Source organism: Mastacembelus armatus, chromosome 7 (genome assembly GCF_900324485.2).
Source record: "Mastacembelus armatus chromosome 7, fMasArm1.2, whole genome shotgun sequence".
Classification (NCBI taxonomy): domain Eukaryota; kingdom Metazoa; phylum Chordata; class Actinopteri; order Synbranchiformes; family Mastacembelidae; genus Mastacembelus; species Mastacembelus armatus.
This window is the reverse complement of record NC_046639.1, coordinates 6470780-6489246: the sequence shown is the minus strand read 5'-3', so window position 1 is coordinate 6489246 and position 18467 is coordinate 6470780. Positions and strand designations below refer to the sequence as shown.

At 38.0% G+C, this 18467-nt stretch overlaps 2 protein-coding genes across 3 annotated transcripts; both read right to left on the bottom strand.

The window, feature by feature from the left end:
- Nucleotides 1-55: 55 nt before the first annotated feature.
- Nucleotides 56-8052, bottom strand: LOC113146042 (SAM pointed domain-containing Ets transcription factor). 2 transcript variants are annotated; one of them, XM_026333248.1, is made up of 6 exons: nucleotides 7805-8052; nucleotides 3365-3797; nucleotides 1868-2065; nucleotides 1670-1714; nucleotides 1408-1554; nucleotides 56-807 (listed from the first exon to the last, which is right to left on the bottom strand). In XM_026333248.1, exons 2-6 carry the CDS (start codon nucleotides 3780-3782, stop codon nucleotides 629-631), a joined length of 987 nt encoding a protein of 328 aa, XP_026189033.1. In that variant the 5' UTR covers nucleotides 3783-3797; nucleotides 7805-8052; the 3' UTR covers nucleotides 56-628. The 2 variants fall into 2 exon arrangements, with proteins under 2 accessions (XP_026189033.1, XP_026189034.1); XM_026333249.1 differs by having other exon boundaries at nucleotides 1408-1551.
- Nucleotides 8053-10013: 1961 nt separating this feature from the next.
- Nucleotides 10014-17741, bottom strand: LOC113146043 (inflammation and lipid regulator with UBA-like and NBR1-like domains). The gene is made up of 5 exons (XM_026333250.2): nucleotides 17477-17741; nucleotides 15563-15717; nucleotides 15247-15444; nucleotides 13558-13886; nucleotides 10014-12060 (listed from the first exon to the last, which is right to left on the bottom strand). The coding sequence occupies exons 1-5, from the start codon at nucleotides 17638-17640 to the stop codon at nucleotides 12025-12027; spliced, it is 882 nt and encodes a 293-aa protein (XP_026189035.1). The 5' UTR covers nucleotides 17641-17741; the 3' UTR covers nucleotides 10014-12024.
- Nucleotides 17742-18467: the final 726 nt, after the last annotated feature.

Here is an 18467-nt window from a genome sequence, read left to right as displayed (position 1 = left end):
GGCATTGCTCTGCAACTTCTAAATATTAGACACCTGAGAATAACAAGGTGTCACTGTAAAAAAAGAAGAGAATTTCAAAAAATGATTCAACACTTTAATAACTATGTAATTTGCTTTCTTGCTTATAGTTAGCTGAGAAATTTGGATACACAACGTTGTAGCCAGATGATATAGATAATGTGCAGGTTGCATACGTTTCGCTGTGGCAGCTACAGGTAAACAGAGGGTGCACAACATGGCGTCCCCATCCCAACATGCAACACTGCGTGACGTATCTCCACACGAGCGCCAGGTAGCCTGTTTCTTAGCTTAGCTTAGCTTAGCTTAGCTTAGCATAAAGACGGTAAACAGTAAACGATTAGCTACCTCCGGTTCTTTTAAACGTTACACCAAAAAGCAGTTTAAAATACGAGTGCTTAAAGATCATAGACAAATGAAATCAATTGTTTTAAGAATTACAACGTAGAATGAAGCTATGATAGGCAGGAGTGCATGTTTCAGTAGGCAGTCTTTACAATTGAAACAACATCAAACACAATGTATGAGCTTCAGAGTTTATGTTACTGTATGACCAGCATATCTTCGGTTCCTCATCAGCTCATTTTCTTCTAGCGGGTAGTCTTCTTCATCAGACAGGGTTGACGAACTGGTAGACCAGTCTGCGGGATGCGTCAGGCTTTCGGATGATGCCTTTCTTGTAGTACTGGCGTATGGAGCGGCTCAGTTTGTCATAGTTCATAGCCGGACGATTCTTCCTGATTCCCCACAGCCTGGCCACATGAGCGGAGTCTTCAATTTTGAAAATTCCTTTGGACAGAAAGAAAACTGAGAAGTTACTCATTTTGGACAGTGAAGTGGACAGCGGGGTCAGTGAAGCTGTAATGAAATGTTAACATGGCAAGAAGCAGGTATATTTAACCTTTAAACACACTTATGGTCACGCTATAACAGAGGGTCCTCCAAATGTGTTGGTTTCTTTGCTTCAACACTTCACCTGGACAGTCTGGAGACAGTGCTGTCAATTCACCATTTGAAGTTGACTTGTTCTTTTCTTGCCAAGACTCAAACTCCTTTTTGGGTCATTCATTCATTTATTTGACCTCTGGCAGTTTTGCCAGGTTGCATGTACCATCTAAGGTTAATCACTAGAATTAAACTGCTTTTAAAAAAACAGGAAAAAAAACCCCAATATGAAGCAAACAAATTTCACTGCAAACTGTCCAATTGTTTACACTCAAAACCAAGTATGTCAGCCTCGTGCTGGGTCTAGAGAATGAGTAGAATAGTCTTTCATTTAGGGACCTGAATGTCTGCACAGATGCTACACATGCAAGTGTGGCACATTATTGTCTTCAGCCTCACACCTGGAAATCCACTTCTGTATTTACAGCTTTCGTATCGCCTTACCTTTCTCTTTGTTTAGCCAGCGGATGCAGCGGCTGTAGTTACGTGGCTTGAGGAGCAGCTCTCGGAGAAACTGCCACAGGTGGATGGGCTGGCTGGGGTAGTTACACATCACATCTGACCAGGAATCATCATCATCAGCGGCTGCTGCTGACATGGGGTGAGATTTCCAAAAACCAGATGAAACATTATTGATTAAATTTGATGTTTATTTAATGCTGATTGATTATACTCACGATAAATGTATTAATTTTTAAGAACTTACCAGACTTGCTGTCTTCAGCTGGGCTGCGCTCCTTCAGTGCTGCAGCTAAAGAAAACAAACAAGATGTATATCTAATCCAGCAGCACTTCACACCAAACAGAATACCGACAGCCAAGTGTTTACTTTTGGTCACACTGCATTTGCTACACAAGCAGCATATTTAATGTGGGCTCTCATCCCAGTTTCTGTTGTTCTCACCAGATCTCCAGATGTCCAGATGAGCATACAGCATGTCTCCAAACTGCAAGGAGTGTTGTTTGAAGTCTGCTTCTGTCATGGAACATAGATCTCTCCCTGTCAGCTCCTTGAACATAGTGCTGACCTGTGGCAGCCGGTACAGGTGCTCAGTCCAGAGCAGCCACTTCTGAACATGCACACAGCTCCAGTCCTGGGGGTCTAAAGAGAAGAACAGACAGGGTATTTTGTGTTACTTTCCTGCGTTTTCTAACACTGAAAATATTTCAGAGCCAGAACTTAAATTATGTCTACTCTAAACAGATTTTTATATTTTATATTCTCTACTTCCCACTATCTCTTTAGTTCCATATACAACATCTCCCATTGTCATGTTGCCTGTGCTTATATGGCCAATTTACTCAAAATGAGGAGATTTAACTGAAAATATTACAATGCCCTCTGTGTATTTTGGATAGAGTTATTGGAGGCTAAAAATGTAGCAGAGAATCTCCAATGGGACATGATAAGCCATGTATGTTTAAAGACGTCACTATTTAACCAGGCTTGAAGGGTAAAACAGTTGATTCCATTATGGGATCCAGTATTTTGAGGCTTGGATCCAGATTAAGGACTGAAATTTAAACTGAAATAAAAACAAATTTGCGAGTTGCTTGATATTCAGTTGCCGTAGTACTACTTTAATGCATAGAGATTTTTAAAGAGCTATCAGGAATCAGTTTAGAAAGACTGCAGCAGCCAAAGATAAATAATAATGTTCATTGGAAATGAATGTAATTAAACTGAACAATGTTAAAGATGACAATGAGATTAAGATCCATGTCCATGAATCAAGCAGAGCAAGGCAATACAAAGCCTAAAACTGCCACTGGTTTGAGTTTGTATTATGTTAATTCCAAGAGTCACAGGATAGATTTTCCACATTTAGTCATTAAGAGTGCTCCACAGTTGAGGAAACATTTGTAATGTCTTCTCTAGATGAGCATATCAGAAAAAAACTTGAAGAATACAATATCCAAGCAGGTAGCAGATAGGCTAGATCTTTTTAAAAGATAGTATTAATTGCATTATGGAAAATGCAGGATCCAGTGTACAAAATTACCTATATTTGGGACTAAATGTCAAGATGTTGCACCCTCTATGATACAATGTGTGTGGCATCATGAATGTATGTGTCCTGTCCTGTCCTTGTAAGTTAGTTAAGAAGATTGCTCCAACAAAAGCAAATAATGCTCTGTACAGTGGGTGTTTTTAAGCCTGTAAAAAAACTCTCAACTCATAAGAAGTACAGATGAACTTCTGTCAACAGAAGAGTTTGTAGAAGGAGGGCAGGGCGACATATGCTCACCAGACATTAGATATGCCACTGTGGATGTTGATTTTGAAGCTTTGTTTTATTAGGTTACAACTTCCACCAACACTTTCTACTTTCTACAGCATTTTTTTAATTTAAATGTCTCTTTGTGATAAAATGACTTTAATTGTTATATTATTTCTTACCTGGTGCAATGTTCAGTAGTTTACAGGCTATGTCAATATCTTTTAGCACCTCTCCCACCACCATGGTCTGGACTTGCTCCAGGGAACACTCCTCCAGCTGACCCCCCGTCTCAGTGGGAGAATCCTGGATCAGACTGGATGCAGGTGGGCTTGGTTCTGGGGTATAGGAGAGGGGCGCAGCAGAAGCAGGTGACTCTGTCATCCTCAGCACCCATGGGTTCTCAGCTATAGCCAATCTGTTGTAGTGGGGGCGGTAGACCCCTTGCCAGCTGAGCTCTGGTAGCCCCAGTAAACTGCGGGGTGGTTTGATGTCTTCTGCCTCATCCAGCCAGGCCATCTTGGTGTCAGCGTGGGGGTGACTGATGTAGAAAGGTGAGTGTGCAGTGCAGCTTGTGTGTTCACAGCTTGGACTCCCCATGCTCAGGCTCAGGCACTAGACAAAGAAAGTACTGTTTTTAAAAATGCCATCAACGTTCCAACAGTTTTACACCCTACGTGGCATTTCCAGTGGTGACACTGTCTTGTCAAATAGAGTGACACTGATGCTACGCTCAAACCATACCCAGATGCCCAATATTTAAACAGTAGCAGTCCTAAAGTAAACCTGACATTTGTCTATGGTATTTACTTTACTGGGACTTACTTTGAAATAGGTAATCACTCATTCCAACTAAGCCAAATGAAGCCTTTGTGACAGTTTCATCAACTGAAGCCATTGTTTGTATTTCTATGTGTTTTAACGCAGTCTGTTTTTGATCCAGAATCTGCTGCTCATTTCAGGACCTCTCATCAGTCTATATTACTAGAAATGTTCAGGTTAAATGTGTTCAGCTGCGGTGAAACTCTAACCATTCCTTCCACTATTGTCAACATTATTAATAAAAATGAGAGAGCAATCTACTTCACCTTTCTGATGGTAAATCCAGATAAAGAAATGAAGATCACAGGCTTGTTTGAAATTCCAACTATAAGTAAAAATGATTAGGTTTGATAATTTTACTGGCTGCTGTTGTAATATAGCATGCAGTGCCTCTTCAAAATATCAAGTACACCATTTTGTCAAAAGGGATCACACGTTAAATGTTATAATAGAAAGCTTGTAAGAAAACAGCATGAAGGGTGGGACACATAATATGTGGATAAGGGATAATAAGCTGGAACACATTCATCATGGTACAGTATGAGTAAGCTCACCAGGCTGGGAGTGGTGAAGTAAATTAGTTGTACTTTTTATGTTTCATTTATTTAATTCCACTGCTACTGCAAGATGACTAGACATAGCAGACAAATGTGAGAAACAGTATCCAAAAACTAAAGTATGAAAATAAACTATATTATGAAAATTATTCACAGGCTGCTGTTTGGTAAACACTCACTATGACGTACTAGGCAAATGACTGATTGGGTGACCTCAGTCCATATCAGTTTGAAAGCAATGACACATGGTGCAAGGCAGTGTGATAAGAAACAGGGTAGCTCTAAGAGGTTTTTCTGTGCTCTGAGAAGACAATGAGTAACTCAAAACTGTATAAAAAATAACATAAAAAGCTAAAAATATTTAAGTATGGTATTTATTTACCATTGCAACCCTTAAAAAAAAGATATATAACAATTTCATTAATTCACTTCACAAGCTTACTAATACAGGATCACCACAAATTTCATAATTGTTGAAATTGCTGAACAATTCTAAATACTTTGAGTGTGTTAATAATAGGCTCAATATTTGCACACACGGTCTATGTTTCTATTATTTTATCACTTCCAGGCACTGGCAGTTTAAATGTTAAGTGGCAAAAAAAAAAAAACTTGCTCTTCAAGATTGTTCTTTCTCTCTGAGACAAGTGTCTTTTCTCTGCTTGTGTTTTATATGTACTGCTCAAATGGAAGCAGCATGCCCATGAAAACAAGCATATCATCTGTTGACTTATGTTGGTGTGCTGTGTCTAACACCTTGTTTGATTGCAGTCAAGCACATGTGAGAGGTATTTAGTGGATATGCAGCACCATGGTCATTTATTCCTTCCTCTATTCCAGTGTTTTGTGGTCAAAAGGACTGTAGTGCTTTAACACACCTACATGAGCTTTTCAGTCTATTCCTGCAAAATGTATTTTGTAGAACATTCTTGTTAATTTCTGCAGTTGATAATTGATGCTTTCACTAGTGGAAATTACATTATACAGAAAGCACCAACACCAACAGGACAACTGTCATTGGAAATGACAGTAAGCACTGGTGGAAGTAAAGATGATATTGCCAGTAGTACCAATAACAGTTGTGAGGCTGCAGTTACAGCAACGGATATTAGAGTAAAGTAAAGTACATTTAAAAGTAAATTTGTTAAGCATTGTATGGGCTACTTGTAACTAAATAGTTAAATTTTATATTAAATATTTAGGTTACTTGTTACCATAATTATTAGTTACTACTTTTACAATGTAATTTGTGGATTCACATTTAACAATAAAATCCATCCATCCATTATCCAATCCCACTTATTCCTATTTAGGGTCACAGGGATCTTCTGGAATCTATCACAGCTCTCTTTAGGTGTAAGGCAGGGGTACACCCTAGACAGGTCACTTTCCCCAATAGTTATTGAGCTTTTGTTTGTAATATATTTGCACACATTTAAAACTGTGAAAGCTGAACTTTTATTTGTATTGGCATATTAATTTTCACAGCAGACATTTTGACTTGATAGCAGGTAACGCACAAATGCCTTTGCTCTAGATGACAAGATCCCAGTAAGCCATTCCAATGCAACAGCATACATAAGGCCCTGAAACTAAAGCAGCTAAGCATTACTTTTATCATTTAGCCAAACCTGTGCTTGTCCCAAATCCAATCCAGTCAAATCAAATAAAATCAGCCTGTATTTATAGAGCACTTTACACACAACTCCAAGTTGGCAAAAGTGCTTTACATGCCTTAATAACAACACCATGACAAACAAGATAGTACACACAACAGGGGACAGATTAATAAAACGCTTTTCATAATAAATAACTTTTTAGTTTGAATTAAAGACTAAAGATAGTAATTCATTGAATATCTGCTGAGATAAAAGAGTGTCACAGGAGCAGCACTGGCAAACACACAGTCCCACCATCTTTCTCTTAGACCATGCTTATTTGCTACTTTAAAAACAAACATCAGAAGTTTCAAATCAGTTTTAAAAGAAACTGTAAGCCAATCAAGAGAATAAAGCACAGGTATAACATTGTCACATGGTGTATTTTGGATCATTTGGAGATGATTGGAGAGAAGATTGGCTGTCCTAAGCAAGATGCATTACAATAATCCAACTGAGTGCTAATAAAAGCATGGATATCCTTCTCTCCTTTGACTGAGAAAGGACTTTACTTTAAGTAGCATCTGAATCTTAAAAAAAAGCTTGTCTTTACAACAGAATTAATTAGTGTCAAATATCCTAATACAAACATACAAGAAGAAAAAAGGAAAAAGGACAGGGCCAAGAAATGAACTTTGTGGCACCCCTCTAGAGAGGAGCATATGAGGGAGTTACATTGTCTAGCAGAGGAAAAAAAAAGTCCTATTGTCCATGTAGGGTTTGAGCCAATGCAAAACAGTGCCCTGATTCCCAACCAACATCTTAAGACAAGAAAGGAGAATAGCAAAATTCACAAAGTCAAAGTCAACTGTAAGGTCCAAAAATACTAATAAAACCAGACTCTTAGTGTTGACTGATAATACAATGTCATTATAAGCTTGCTGACTCTGCTGTGGTGAGATCTGAATCTCTAAAAGCAAATGTTTTTTCTAAAGAATTACTTAATCTAATTAAAAACAATTCTGTAAATCTTTTGATAAAAATGTTAAATGAGAAACATAGTTATAATTAAATAAAAACCAAGAGTCAAGGTAAATTTTTATGTAAGGCTATAACCACTGCATGTTTGAATGCAGCTAGGACCACGCCAAGACAAAGACAGATATTAAAAAAATGCAAGAAGACCTGACCCAACACTTTCATATTGTGAAATTTCAAAATATGTGCTGCAAGACATGCCTATTATGTATTTTAGTTGATCATGATTAGTATAGGGTCAGATTTATAGCATGAATCAATGCCAATTACTGTAGCAGTTATAGCCTAAGATTATTTGTAATCCCTATGTTGACATTGAAAATACACAGAACTCTGCAGTGGAATACATGCAACGTGCACACAAAACCAAGTTATGTACAAGCAATGATACAATAAAATTACTGTAAAACTCAGTGGCAGGCACTAGATAACTCATGGCTAGTATCATTACGTTTGCTTTGTAAAAGACCTGCATACTGCATCTGCTACTGGCAATAGAAGTCTTGACAGTGTAGTAGTAGTCCATCCTAATAATAGTAATATTGTAGCAGTGGTGGCCTGGTAGTGGCAGAAGTATTTTTAGCCTTATTGTCAACTTCAGTCTTACCTTGTCAGTGTTTGAATAAAACTGGAGTTTCCAAAGCTGTGGCTTGTTCTCAGCTCTTGCTGGCTCTTCTCCTGTCCCGTTCCTCTGTCTTAGTTTAAGTTTGGACTGACATTTAGATTCTCTGGTGACTCAAACTTTTGCCTTTTGCTCTCAGGTTGAGGATGTGCTGTTTGTAGTTTTTGTTTTCTACCCAGCCCTCAGAGCTGGATCATTCCCGTCCACCCCAACCACTGAGACACTTTGTTTCAGTCCTGGTCCAAGTAGCAAGTGTGTGTTCGTGACATATCAATTCTGAAAGAAAAGGTGTGTCCCAATAAAGGAGGTTGCTCAAAGCACCTACTTAATAATGACTTGAGGCAGTATTCACATGGAGAGTTCCTGAAGTAAATAAACTTGGTGAGTCTTAACAGCCTGGGGAGAAGCTGTGAGGGCACCTACAGAGTTTTGTGAAAGTTTAAAGACTTTAAAAGCAGTTTCAAATGGTAGTATATTTTCAAATATGGGAATATAAAACACAAAACTGCTAAATCCAAAGCATTAGTGATATCTAAGTTTATCCATTCTAATCAGACCCACTTAGGTGATAGTTTTAAAGTTCAGTATTATAGGTGAGAAATAATCTAGACCAAAGGACGCCTTGTTGAAAAAGTTAAAGCTGACTTTATGAAGGAAGTTGTTACACATAAAGCGCCTAAAATAAGTTAGTGTATGATAGGATTAGCACATTGTTTGAATGTAGTAGGTTTCTGTTACATTTCAAGTTGGGGAAGGCAAAAGTAAAATCTTATGGAGAACTTGAATCTTTACTAGTCACCTGTTATCATTAAATAATAGATGGCTTTCATAAATATAACTACACTGTGCATTTACAGTGGATTTTGTTGGTTTGGTTGCTTGAAGTTGTATGACATGACAGAGGCTGAATGGGCTCTAGAACATGAACTGCAACATCCATGAACTATCAATAAATCATCCAGGGGAAGATAATCTTTAGAGTTCTTCTGAAAGGGTGAAACTACTCCTAGAGAAGTTGAATAACTGGTACAGAGTACAAGACTTAAAAAAAAAAAAAAGGGAAGGGAAGAGAAAGTTAAGAGTGTGTAAATGTTTGCTTAAACTAAACAGTAATGTTTGTGTTGTTGTGCTGTGTTGAAATATTCAAAAGAACCTCTGTCTGTGTATCCACCCACATAGGTCGCCTTTATAAGCCATGTTAAAAACTGTAGTATTACAGCTCGAGCAGTTGAAGATGCGCTCCACGTCAGTGACTTAAGTCAGTTGGACCTTAACTGTCGGTCATTCAGCAGCTAATCTTGTATTTATTGTGCTATGTTCATCTTTTGTGTTCTGCTGTGACACATGTACATGTAAAATTAAACCTGAGCAAATGACAAGTGTTGCTCTAGACCCTAGAAGATGGTGAGCACTTTAAGGGAGCTGTAAGCAGCATTTTACCAGTAAACCTTCAGGCTAAAGTAATCTGACACCCCCTTGAAAAACAATAAAAGAGAAAAACCTCATTAGAGGAGTCTGCTCTGCATTTACTGGCCATGGTCTGTCTCAGTCAGCTTTAGCTTTATAACCGAAAATGTATTGTTTGTTTTTTACATTAACACATAATAAATAATTGCTCCATCACTCTCATGTTTAAGTGTTCTGAATGCTCACTGACACTAAAATGCAATGTACTTATTTTATAATACATTGTACATCTAGAATTTATCAGATCGCATTGTTTCAATGTACTGATCAGTGATACAATATAGCAGCAGCTGTATGTAAAAACTAATTAAACAGCATGTCAGTAATCTATAAAACTATATAGTGATCTATATAACAATAAAACAATTACATATAACTTTTGTGTTGCTGTTCTCTACGGTTTTGGTAATGCATCAAATGTTTCTGGGTCCTTAAAAGGTTTCTTTGGTAGAATTAGCATCAACCATTTGCAGTGAGAATGCAATAACATCAGTTATAAATGGAAACAGGGAGCAACATGCTACATTTATAAAAAATAAAACTTTTTAAGGTTAGTAGTTAAAAGTATAAAAACAAAGAGAAATCTAACTAATTGATGATGAGGAAAGAAGAAAACCCACAGTAAAAATGAAAAAGTGTTAAGTGTTAAAATCTGTGTAAAATCAGAGTTTTATTCACCTGTCAGTCCTGCAAACTGTACATGAAAGCATGGACATGTCACAAAGCCTTTAGTTTTAAGTGATAATTTAATCATACAAACATTCATCAAACATACAGCAAAACAAGTTTTCATCTGTTTATCTTCCTCACTCATAAATGTGCTATCCAATGCCAGCTGATTCATACTGCAATCTGGCCAGTGGGATCTTTAGAGAGAAATTAAACAAAGAACAAAGCGGACTCAGCTCTTGATGAATTGACAATGAGAACAGGGAGAAACACTTATCATTAACATTTTGCACAGTAGATGCACACCATTCTGTTAAACATCAAAGAACTCAGTTTTTCTCACATGTCGTAGTATTGGCTGGTATTGTCATGTTCTCAAAGCTCAGTAAGCCCGGGGCTTACAGTTAGCGCCTTAATGAAAAGGGTGTTTACCTGATGCAGTGGTCTACCACACGAGCTGACAGATAAAATCACAGTTGATAACCCCTTCAGGACCTAACTGAACTTGTGGTGGAGGAAAGTACACACAGGCCCGATGGAGGTCCCATTACTTAGTGCATAGGTCAGCCTGTTAGTGCAAGTAAAGATGCAGTAACATTTCTTAAGGAAACCATGGCTCTGTCATTTCTTTGCAATTTTACTGATGTGTTTAACTTTGTATTCGCAATAATATAGTTAAAATTTGTCACAGATCAGAGGGAACATCATAAACTTGAATGTGGTAGAAATTTAACAAGTAGAATTTTAACAAGGAACAGGGAAATGCAGTAATCACAAAACTTACAAAACAGCCATTTGAAAGCTAACATACAATGTAGAATCTTTGGGTAAATGAATGTTTCCAAAAACATCATCATCAACTTCTACATTCATCTAATACATTCAATTTAAGATAAAAGCAAGTCCAAAACAGCTTTAATATGAAAGATCAGAGCAGGGTGACAATATATGTTTGTTCTTTAGAATTTGAAGTCGTCTTTTTTGCTTTTCATATGGCTTGATTTCAGTATTTGATGACATAATCTGCATTAATGCTGTTGTTTTTTTCTGTAAAAGTAAACTAAATCTCAGATCCATGTGATGCCTGTGGAAATCTCTAATACTGTATTACCACTAATCAATATTATACTAATGGTCTTCAGAGATGTGTATTTTCCAAATGTGAGCGATGACTCTCATTAATGTATGAGAACAAACCTTTATTGTCTCACAGGACTTCTTGACTTTTTTGCCAAATCAGCTTCAAAAAGTTTCCATATGACAACAGAAGGCAGGATAAATTAAAACTGTTACCACTAAATTCTATTCAGATAATAAATAAGATTTCTGTTCCTCAGATCTTCTCTTTTTACAACAATGGATGGCTCCCTCCAGTGGAAGAAAATTACATTGCTCCTAAAACTGCAGCTACTATGGCAGAATAGAATTTATAATCCATAACGGACATGCCATAGTGAAAGTAACTCACTGGCCTTTAAATAAGCTTCAGATAGATTTCTGGAAGATGCTGCTATTCCCCTTTCCTTGAAAATGTATCCTAAAAGATTAAGATGAGAAGTAAATTCATGTATTTGCTGGTTTGTTTCAGAGAGACTCATGTTATTAGATTTACTTAAAGGCTCCTGGTCCAGAAAACCCAATCAGTATATTAAGAGTCAGAGCATAAATTGGCTAATCAGTTGGCAAAATAAATGGCTTTTCCTCCAAGTCTCTCTTTCAAATTGCACAATGCATACATGTACATGAAATTTCACAAATACACACTCCTGTCATCAAGGCTCCATTTGCACTCTGACAACTTAAAAAAAAACTGAAAAAATACTCAAAAGACTCATAGCACTCATTTTAATTTAGCATTCACATGTGCAGACAATGGGTGTGGGATGTTGGTTGAGCTGCACGTCAGGAGTGTTGGGCACTGGTTTCTCAAAGTGTAGCTGGACTTTGCATAAAATGTTTTTGAATCTCCACACTCACCACCAGCTACTGATAAAGCCTCTTCTTTTTCTTATTGTGTGACAGACTCCAGAGGTATGGTTTAGTGCTGCTTCACTGTCAAGTCCCTTGATTTAAGAGTGCCCAAAAGGGTAAGGCTCCTGTATACCCTGTAAAGACAGAGAGGTTTAGTAAGAAAAAAAAAAAAAAATAGCAGGGCTGCAAGGTGTGTAGGACATGGGCTAAATAAAACTAAAAGATTTGACTGTCTCAGGTTTGTACATACATGTAGATCAGTTTTCATTATACAGTGGGTACGGAAAGTATTCAGACCCCTTTTAAATTTTTCACTCTTTGTGTCATTGCAGCCATTTGCCAAAATCAAAAAAGTTAATTTTATTTCTCATTAATGTACACTCAGCACGCCATCTTGACAGAAAAACACAGCAATGTAGAAATTTTTTCAAATTTATTAAAAAAGACATACCGCTTAGAATTAACGCCAAAAAGTTAAATCTTGGTCTCATCAGACCAGAGAATCTTATTTCTCATAGTCTGGGAGTCCTTCATGTCTTTTTTGGCAAACTCTATGCGGGCTTTCATGTGTCTTGCACTGAGGAGAGGCTTCCGTCGGACCACTCTGCCATAAAGCCCCGACTGGTGGAGGGCTGCAGTGATAGTTGACTTTGTGGAACTTTCTCCCATCTCCCTACTGCATCTCTGGAGCTCAGCCACAGTGATCTTTGGGTTCTTCTTTACCTCTCTCACCAAGGCTCTTCACCCACGATTGCTCAGTTTGGCTGGACGGCCAGGTCTAGGAAGAGTTCTGGTCGTCCCAAACTTTTTCCATTTGAGGATTATGGAGGCCACTGTGCTCTTAGGAACCTTGAGTGCTGCAGAAATTCTTTTGTAACCTTGACCAGATCTGTGCCTTGCCACAATTCTGTCTCTGAGCTCCTTGGGCAGTTCCTTCGACCTCATGATTCTCATTTGCTCTGACATGCACTGTGAGCTGTAAGGTCTTACAAGTGTGTGCCTTTCCTAATCAAGTCCAATCAGTTTAATTAAACACAGCTGGACTCCAATGAAGGAGCAGAACCATCTCAAGGAGGATCAGAAGAAATGGACAGCATGTGAGTTAAATATGAGTGTCACTGCAAAGGGTCTGAATACTTATGACCATGTGATATTTCAGTTTTTCTTTTTTAATAAATTTGCAAAAATTTCTACATTTCTGTTTTTTTCTGTCAAGATGGGGTGCTGAGTGTACATTAATGAGAAATAAAATGAACTTTTTTGATTTTGGCAAATGGCTGCAATGACACAAATAATGAAAAATTTAAAGGGGTCTGAATACTTTCCGTACCCACTGTATGTACAGGCAAAATGAACAGAAAAACAATACGCCAATTCATTGATTAGTCGACTTAAAACTAACTGAGCAGATATTTTGATGATATATGTTTTAAACAAAAATACTAAACAATTCAGTTCGTCCAATTTTCTATTTTTGTCATACACAATTATAATAATATGGTAAAGAGAAATTCCAAGCAACCAAATTACTGTATATCAGGTGCTCTAATAATGCAACTCTGAAGAATACTAGACATAAAGTTATTGATTTACTGGTATGCAGAATCTCTTTGCCTCATGATATGTCTTACCTGGTTATAAGAGACTACTGATAGATTGCTTTGTAGACTGTTTGCTACTATATCCACAGAGTTCTGTGAAAGTCCATTCTGATCCTGCTGAAGCTGGGTAGGCCCCCCCTGCCAATGTGCTTCTGCGACCCTGTGACCACTGTCTTCATGGAGGCTGTTGTTGTTACTGCTGTTGGGGCACTTGCTTTTCTCTGGTGAGGCAAAAGGGTTGTAGTCTCTTTCAAGGCTGCGGTGTGGCTGTGTGTTGAACTCAGCTTGGAAAGAGGAGAGCTGCTGTGTGACGCCAAGGAGGCCTCCAACTTCCACACTCAGGATCACCCAAATTATATCTGTAAAGATAGGCAAATGGTATGCCTCAATACACTACTACTACTACTACTACTACTACTAAACCTGTGTTGTTCATTATACAGTAAGTGGGCCAAAAGGTTACATTAACCAGCAGTCGAAATAACATTGAAATCATGTGAAACTGAGCTGGAACACACATTATGGAAATCCTGTATTTCTTTTCTCTGCCTTCAAGACACAAAGACACTGATGGTATCAGTGGAGCAGTTATCACCGTGAACACCCAAATGATATATTAGGGTCAACTATAATTTTTAATTGAATCTCCTTCTGATGCTTAACTTGTAAGTAGGCATGTCTTGAGAGACTTCCTATTGGAATATATCATACACACTGGAACTGCAGGAGGACATAAATCAATGAAATTAATTGCTCTTAATTTGCAGGTAGTCACATAATGGTCATCTATTTTTAAATAGTTTTAAAAGTAAGTGCATACAAAATGATCCAGCACTTTTTCTGCAGTAATGCCTGCTCTCAGTGTCTGCTACCTATGCACTTGGCTGCATGTCAACAGCTCAGTCAAGAACAAAAAAAGATCTGTTTGAAATTAGGGATGATTCAGGGCAGACAGAATTGTTACAATCATACCCCAATCTGTATGATTCTAAATGGCCAATACACAATAATTCACATTTTAACCTAAGGAAAACCTTTGAAAAGAATGAATAAAAAGTGAAAGTATAATCTACAGTAGGTCATTGGTTCACTATTTGTTCCCAACAAGACATAAATTCTGGGAGATGCTCAGACTCAGTCATCCAGACATCACAGTTTGACCCTTTTCAAAGTCACTAACAGCTCTACATTTGCCTGTTTATCAACTTCAAATATTGAAGGTTTAGTTTCTGCCTAATACACCCCACACACTGACAGGTGCAATTGTAGCAAGGTCATCAATGTTATTCACTTTAACTGTCAGTGGTCAGAATGTTATAGCAGAACAGTGTACAAAAAGATTGCTACAATAAACCTAGAAGTCCTATATTTGGAATGACAACTTTTAATATTGATGGGTCCATTCTCTCCCAATAATTTTAACACTGATACTGTACACATTTTGGACAAATGATTTTAACAAGACTGTAGAACATGCATTATTCTAATTACAAACTTACTCAAAAGTCCCAAACCTGTTACTGTTTAGTTTACAATGATGTAAAATTGACAAAAGCAGAGAAATCCTCTTTCCAGAAGCTGAATCCTAACATTTGGGATTTCTGCTGCAAAAAGGTCTGAAATGTTTAATCCATGATCAAAAATAGTTGCTAATTATTTTGCTGTTAACTGACTAATTAATTCGCCAACTGATTTTGATGAGAAGTTTGCTCTACTTACCTCCATAGTATAGTCCAGTAGCTGTGCACATTCTCCACTGACCCTGGTACATACCGGGAGACACAGGGCTTTGCATTTGTACACTAACATCAGCCATTTCTTGAGGGTCTAGAGACTGCACCATCACCATATTTACATGACCAAACTGATCTCCTGCAACATATTTCAGACAAACCCCTGGAGGCCATGACTCTGCACCTGGAAGACACACAAACAACTATGCTAAAATCCTCTAAGTGTAATGATTTATCATTTACCAGGCCTGGTATGAGATCTATTTTATATGATATTATGATTACTATTACAGCAGACTCACCTGTGTTCTGTATCCTCCAGGTCTTTGTGAAAGGTGTGTCAGGTGGAACTGATTCACCTTCACCAATCGTCACATCCTTCACAAAGGACATGCATGGTGTACTGAAGTTGGGACTCTCAAAGTCATAGTAGGCTCCAATGGCGGCCTGTAAATTCCTACAGCATAAAGCAGAGATTCATTCTATCAGTACAGAGCTTAACTGGAGTACAAGAGGAGATTTATGTAAGCAGAAACCCATAATCCAACAGTATTAGATATATGTATTCTTAAGCATTGTTTTCTCTGTCTTTATGTAGCACTGTGGTTCCTAGAGGAACATTTTTTTGTTTCACTAGATACAGAGTTTACTATGGCTGAAATGACAAAAAGTATTTGACTAGTTGACACAAATAGTTTGTACACATACAAATGTATCAATCTTGGTGACTTGCAAGTTATAAATGCATCATGGGACCTGTAGTCATATTAATTTATTTATTTTGGTAAAATGACTACCCATGTAGCTTTGACTTCAGTTTTTACAGGACCGATTACAGAGCAATTTACAACTAAGAGCCAAGAAAACTCTGTATTCCAAAATTAAGGATTATACCATCAGAGACAGAAATGATACTGTTAGACCTGCAGCTAACTGTTATTTCCCTTATGAAATGTCAAAAGGAGAAAGAAAAACGCCGAGGGAAACTTCCCACCAGCCAAGGTGACATCATAAAATTGTTGATCTGTCTATCAATCTAAAACTCAAAAATGTTAATATTATTTTCTAATATTTTGTTCATACATGTAATTCATTAGGCCTATATTATGCTAAAACTATTCATGGCACCATTTTGTGAGGCTTTAGGGAGAGAGATTCAGACTGGGGGCTTCCATCCATAAACCTGCTGTTTTTATTTTTAGAAACTCCGACGCAGAGGAGCGCTTCCTCGACATCACGTGATTCTGCTCCATCCAGCACAGCCCACAGACACGGCCCCTGTTATCTCCGTAGACCTGCACGGCTCCACTTAAAACTGCATTTGCGAAGGGAAATTTGTTTGGTGGAAGATGTCAAAGTGACCTTTCTCTCTCTAACATGTTTATTGTCTTTTTCACACAAACACATTTCACTGCTTATGATTTCATTTTTGAAATAATATAACCGGACGTCCCGCTTTAAAGCCCCCTAAATATGTTTACAGGTTCTAAAGTATTAGGTACGTGAAAAAATGTTAAAATCAGGTACACAGACAGGTAAAGGTTCATCAAACGGAAGCTCCACAGAGTGAGCTTTGAGTCAGACTCGGCAAGGCGTCAGTCTTATGTTACGTAATAAACAGGGCTAACTGTGGTCACAGAGGAAAGACAGACACGGTTAACATTTCATTTTGTCGATAACAAAAGTGAAGGTTTGTCTAAAGTGGCTCTCACATGGTTAAACAAATAAAAACCTCACGGACTGAGAGAATATTCATTGGTTTAACGTTAGTTAAGGACGTGATAATTTGTGAGTTAAGCTAGCTCCGTATAAAGTCTTCACTATAACGTCAGTTAACGTGCAACTCGAGCCCAGCAGCCTGAATAACCAACAAAATTGTTTAACAAAGTGTATTTTCTCCAAAGTCTTTTATTGGGTAGTGAAACCCCACTAAGCTAATGTTACCTTCCCCACTGTCTCTAACAGGCAATCAGGAGTCGGAGTCACACTGACTCAGCTAGTTACGTTACTACAACGTCGTTAGCTGCGCCCACGTTTAGATACCTAACGTAAATCACTCTGTCACTTTGGGGTTACCACCTCCTATGATTTCCTCTCCTGTTTTCTTTTTTAGATATATTTGTGCAGTAATTAGCGCTCATTATGTAGACGCTGCTGTACAGTATCTAGTATTTAACATAAACCACCCAGCAGGCCAGAAGAGTCCCCGGGCTCACCAGTTAGTCATATCCAGAAAGAAGGCGCATCCGGCGGGGTTTAGCTGAAACCCGAGGAGCCGCTGAAATTCCGATATTAGTATATCTTTGTCGGTTGTGCCCATGCAGCTGAATTTCTGCATGAGCTCCTGGTCCAGGTCAAGGTCCAGGTCCATGCCCTCCATCGCGGTTTCGCCCGGACAGAGACGGGGCTTCGCTTCTAATTTAGTCCGAGGCCTCGACTTACCATAACAAAGTCAACATCAGGGCCGACTGCGCATGTCACATCTTGTATTTTCACTTTTGAAGCCTGCAGGACCGAGCAAAACATGTCATTACAGCTTTATTACAGAAAGGGCAACTAACCCTCTCACCAAACTATTTAAAATAGATTGACCATTTCTACTCAGTTTTAAAGATATTTTGTAAAATAATCGGACACCCCGGGCAAATTACATATTTTTCATTTGTCAACTGTTGAGCATCGGGGTGGAAATCTGTTTTGGCCCCCTGTCGAGCTGGTAGCCAAGCCTTGTCTCAATATGATGTGCCTCTCTGATTATGATCTAATATCGCTAAGCAATTAAAGCTCTATTAAATGTTAAACATAATGTTAGATTTTATTAAATGTTATCGGACTGGCTTGTACAAACCGTGAGTAACTTTTGGAGTACTGGTTGGATATTGGGTATCTTAGAATAAATAGGATACCATTTATAGTGGGAATTACTGGGGAGACAACACATTTATCTGGCGCACTTGAATGCAACACAGGGTTAACAACAACAGTGCTAACATTGATGTTGTTAGTAACATCTGTGATTTTTATTTTATTTCAAGTCAAAAAATATATTGTGTAAAACACTGTCTTACACCAACTAATTAATTAACTGTACACGTACTGTTTATGGTAGTATGGTATACTCAAATTATACTCAGACATGACCAGACTTGTTAAATCACTTTTCAGTACGCACAGTGGTGCACACCCTTTGAGTATGAGTGTCATGTT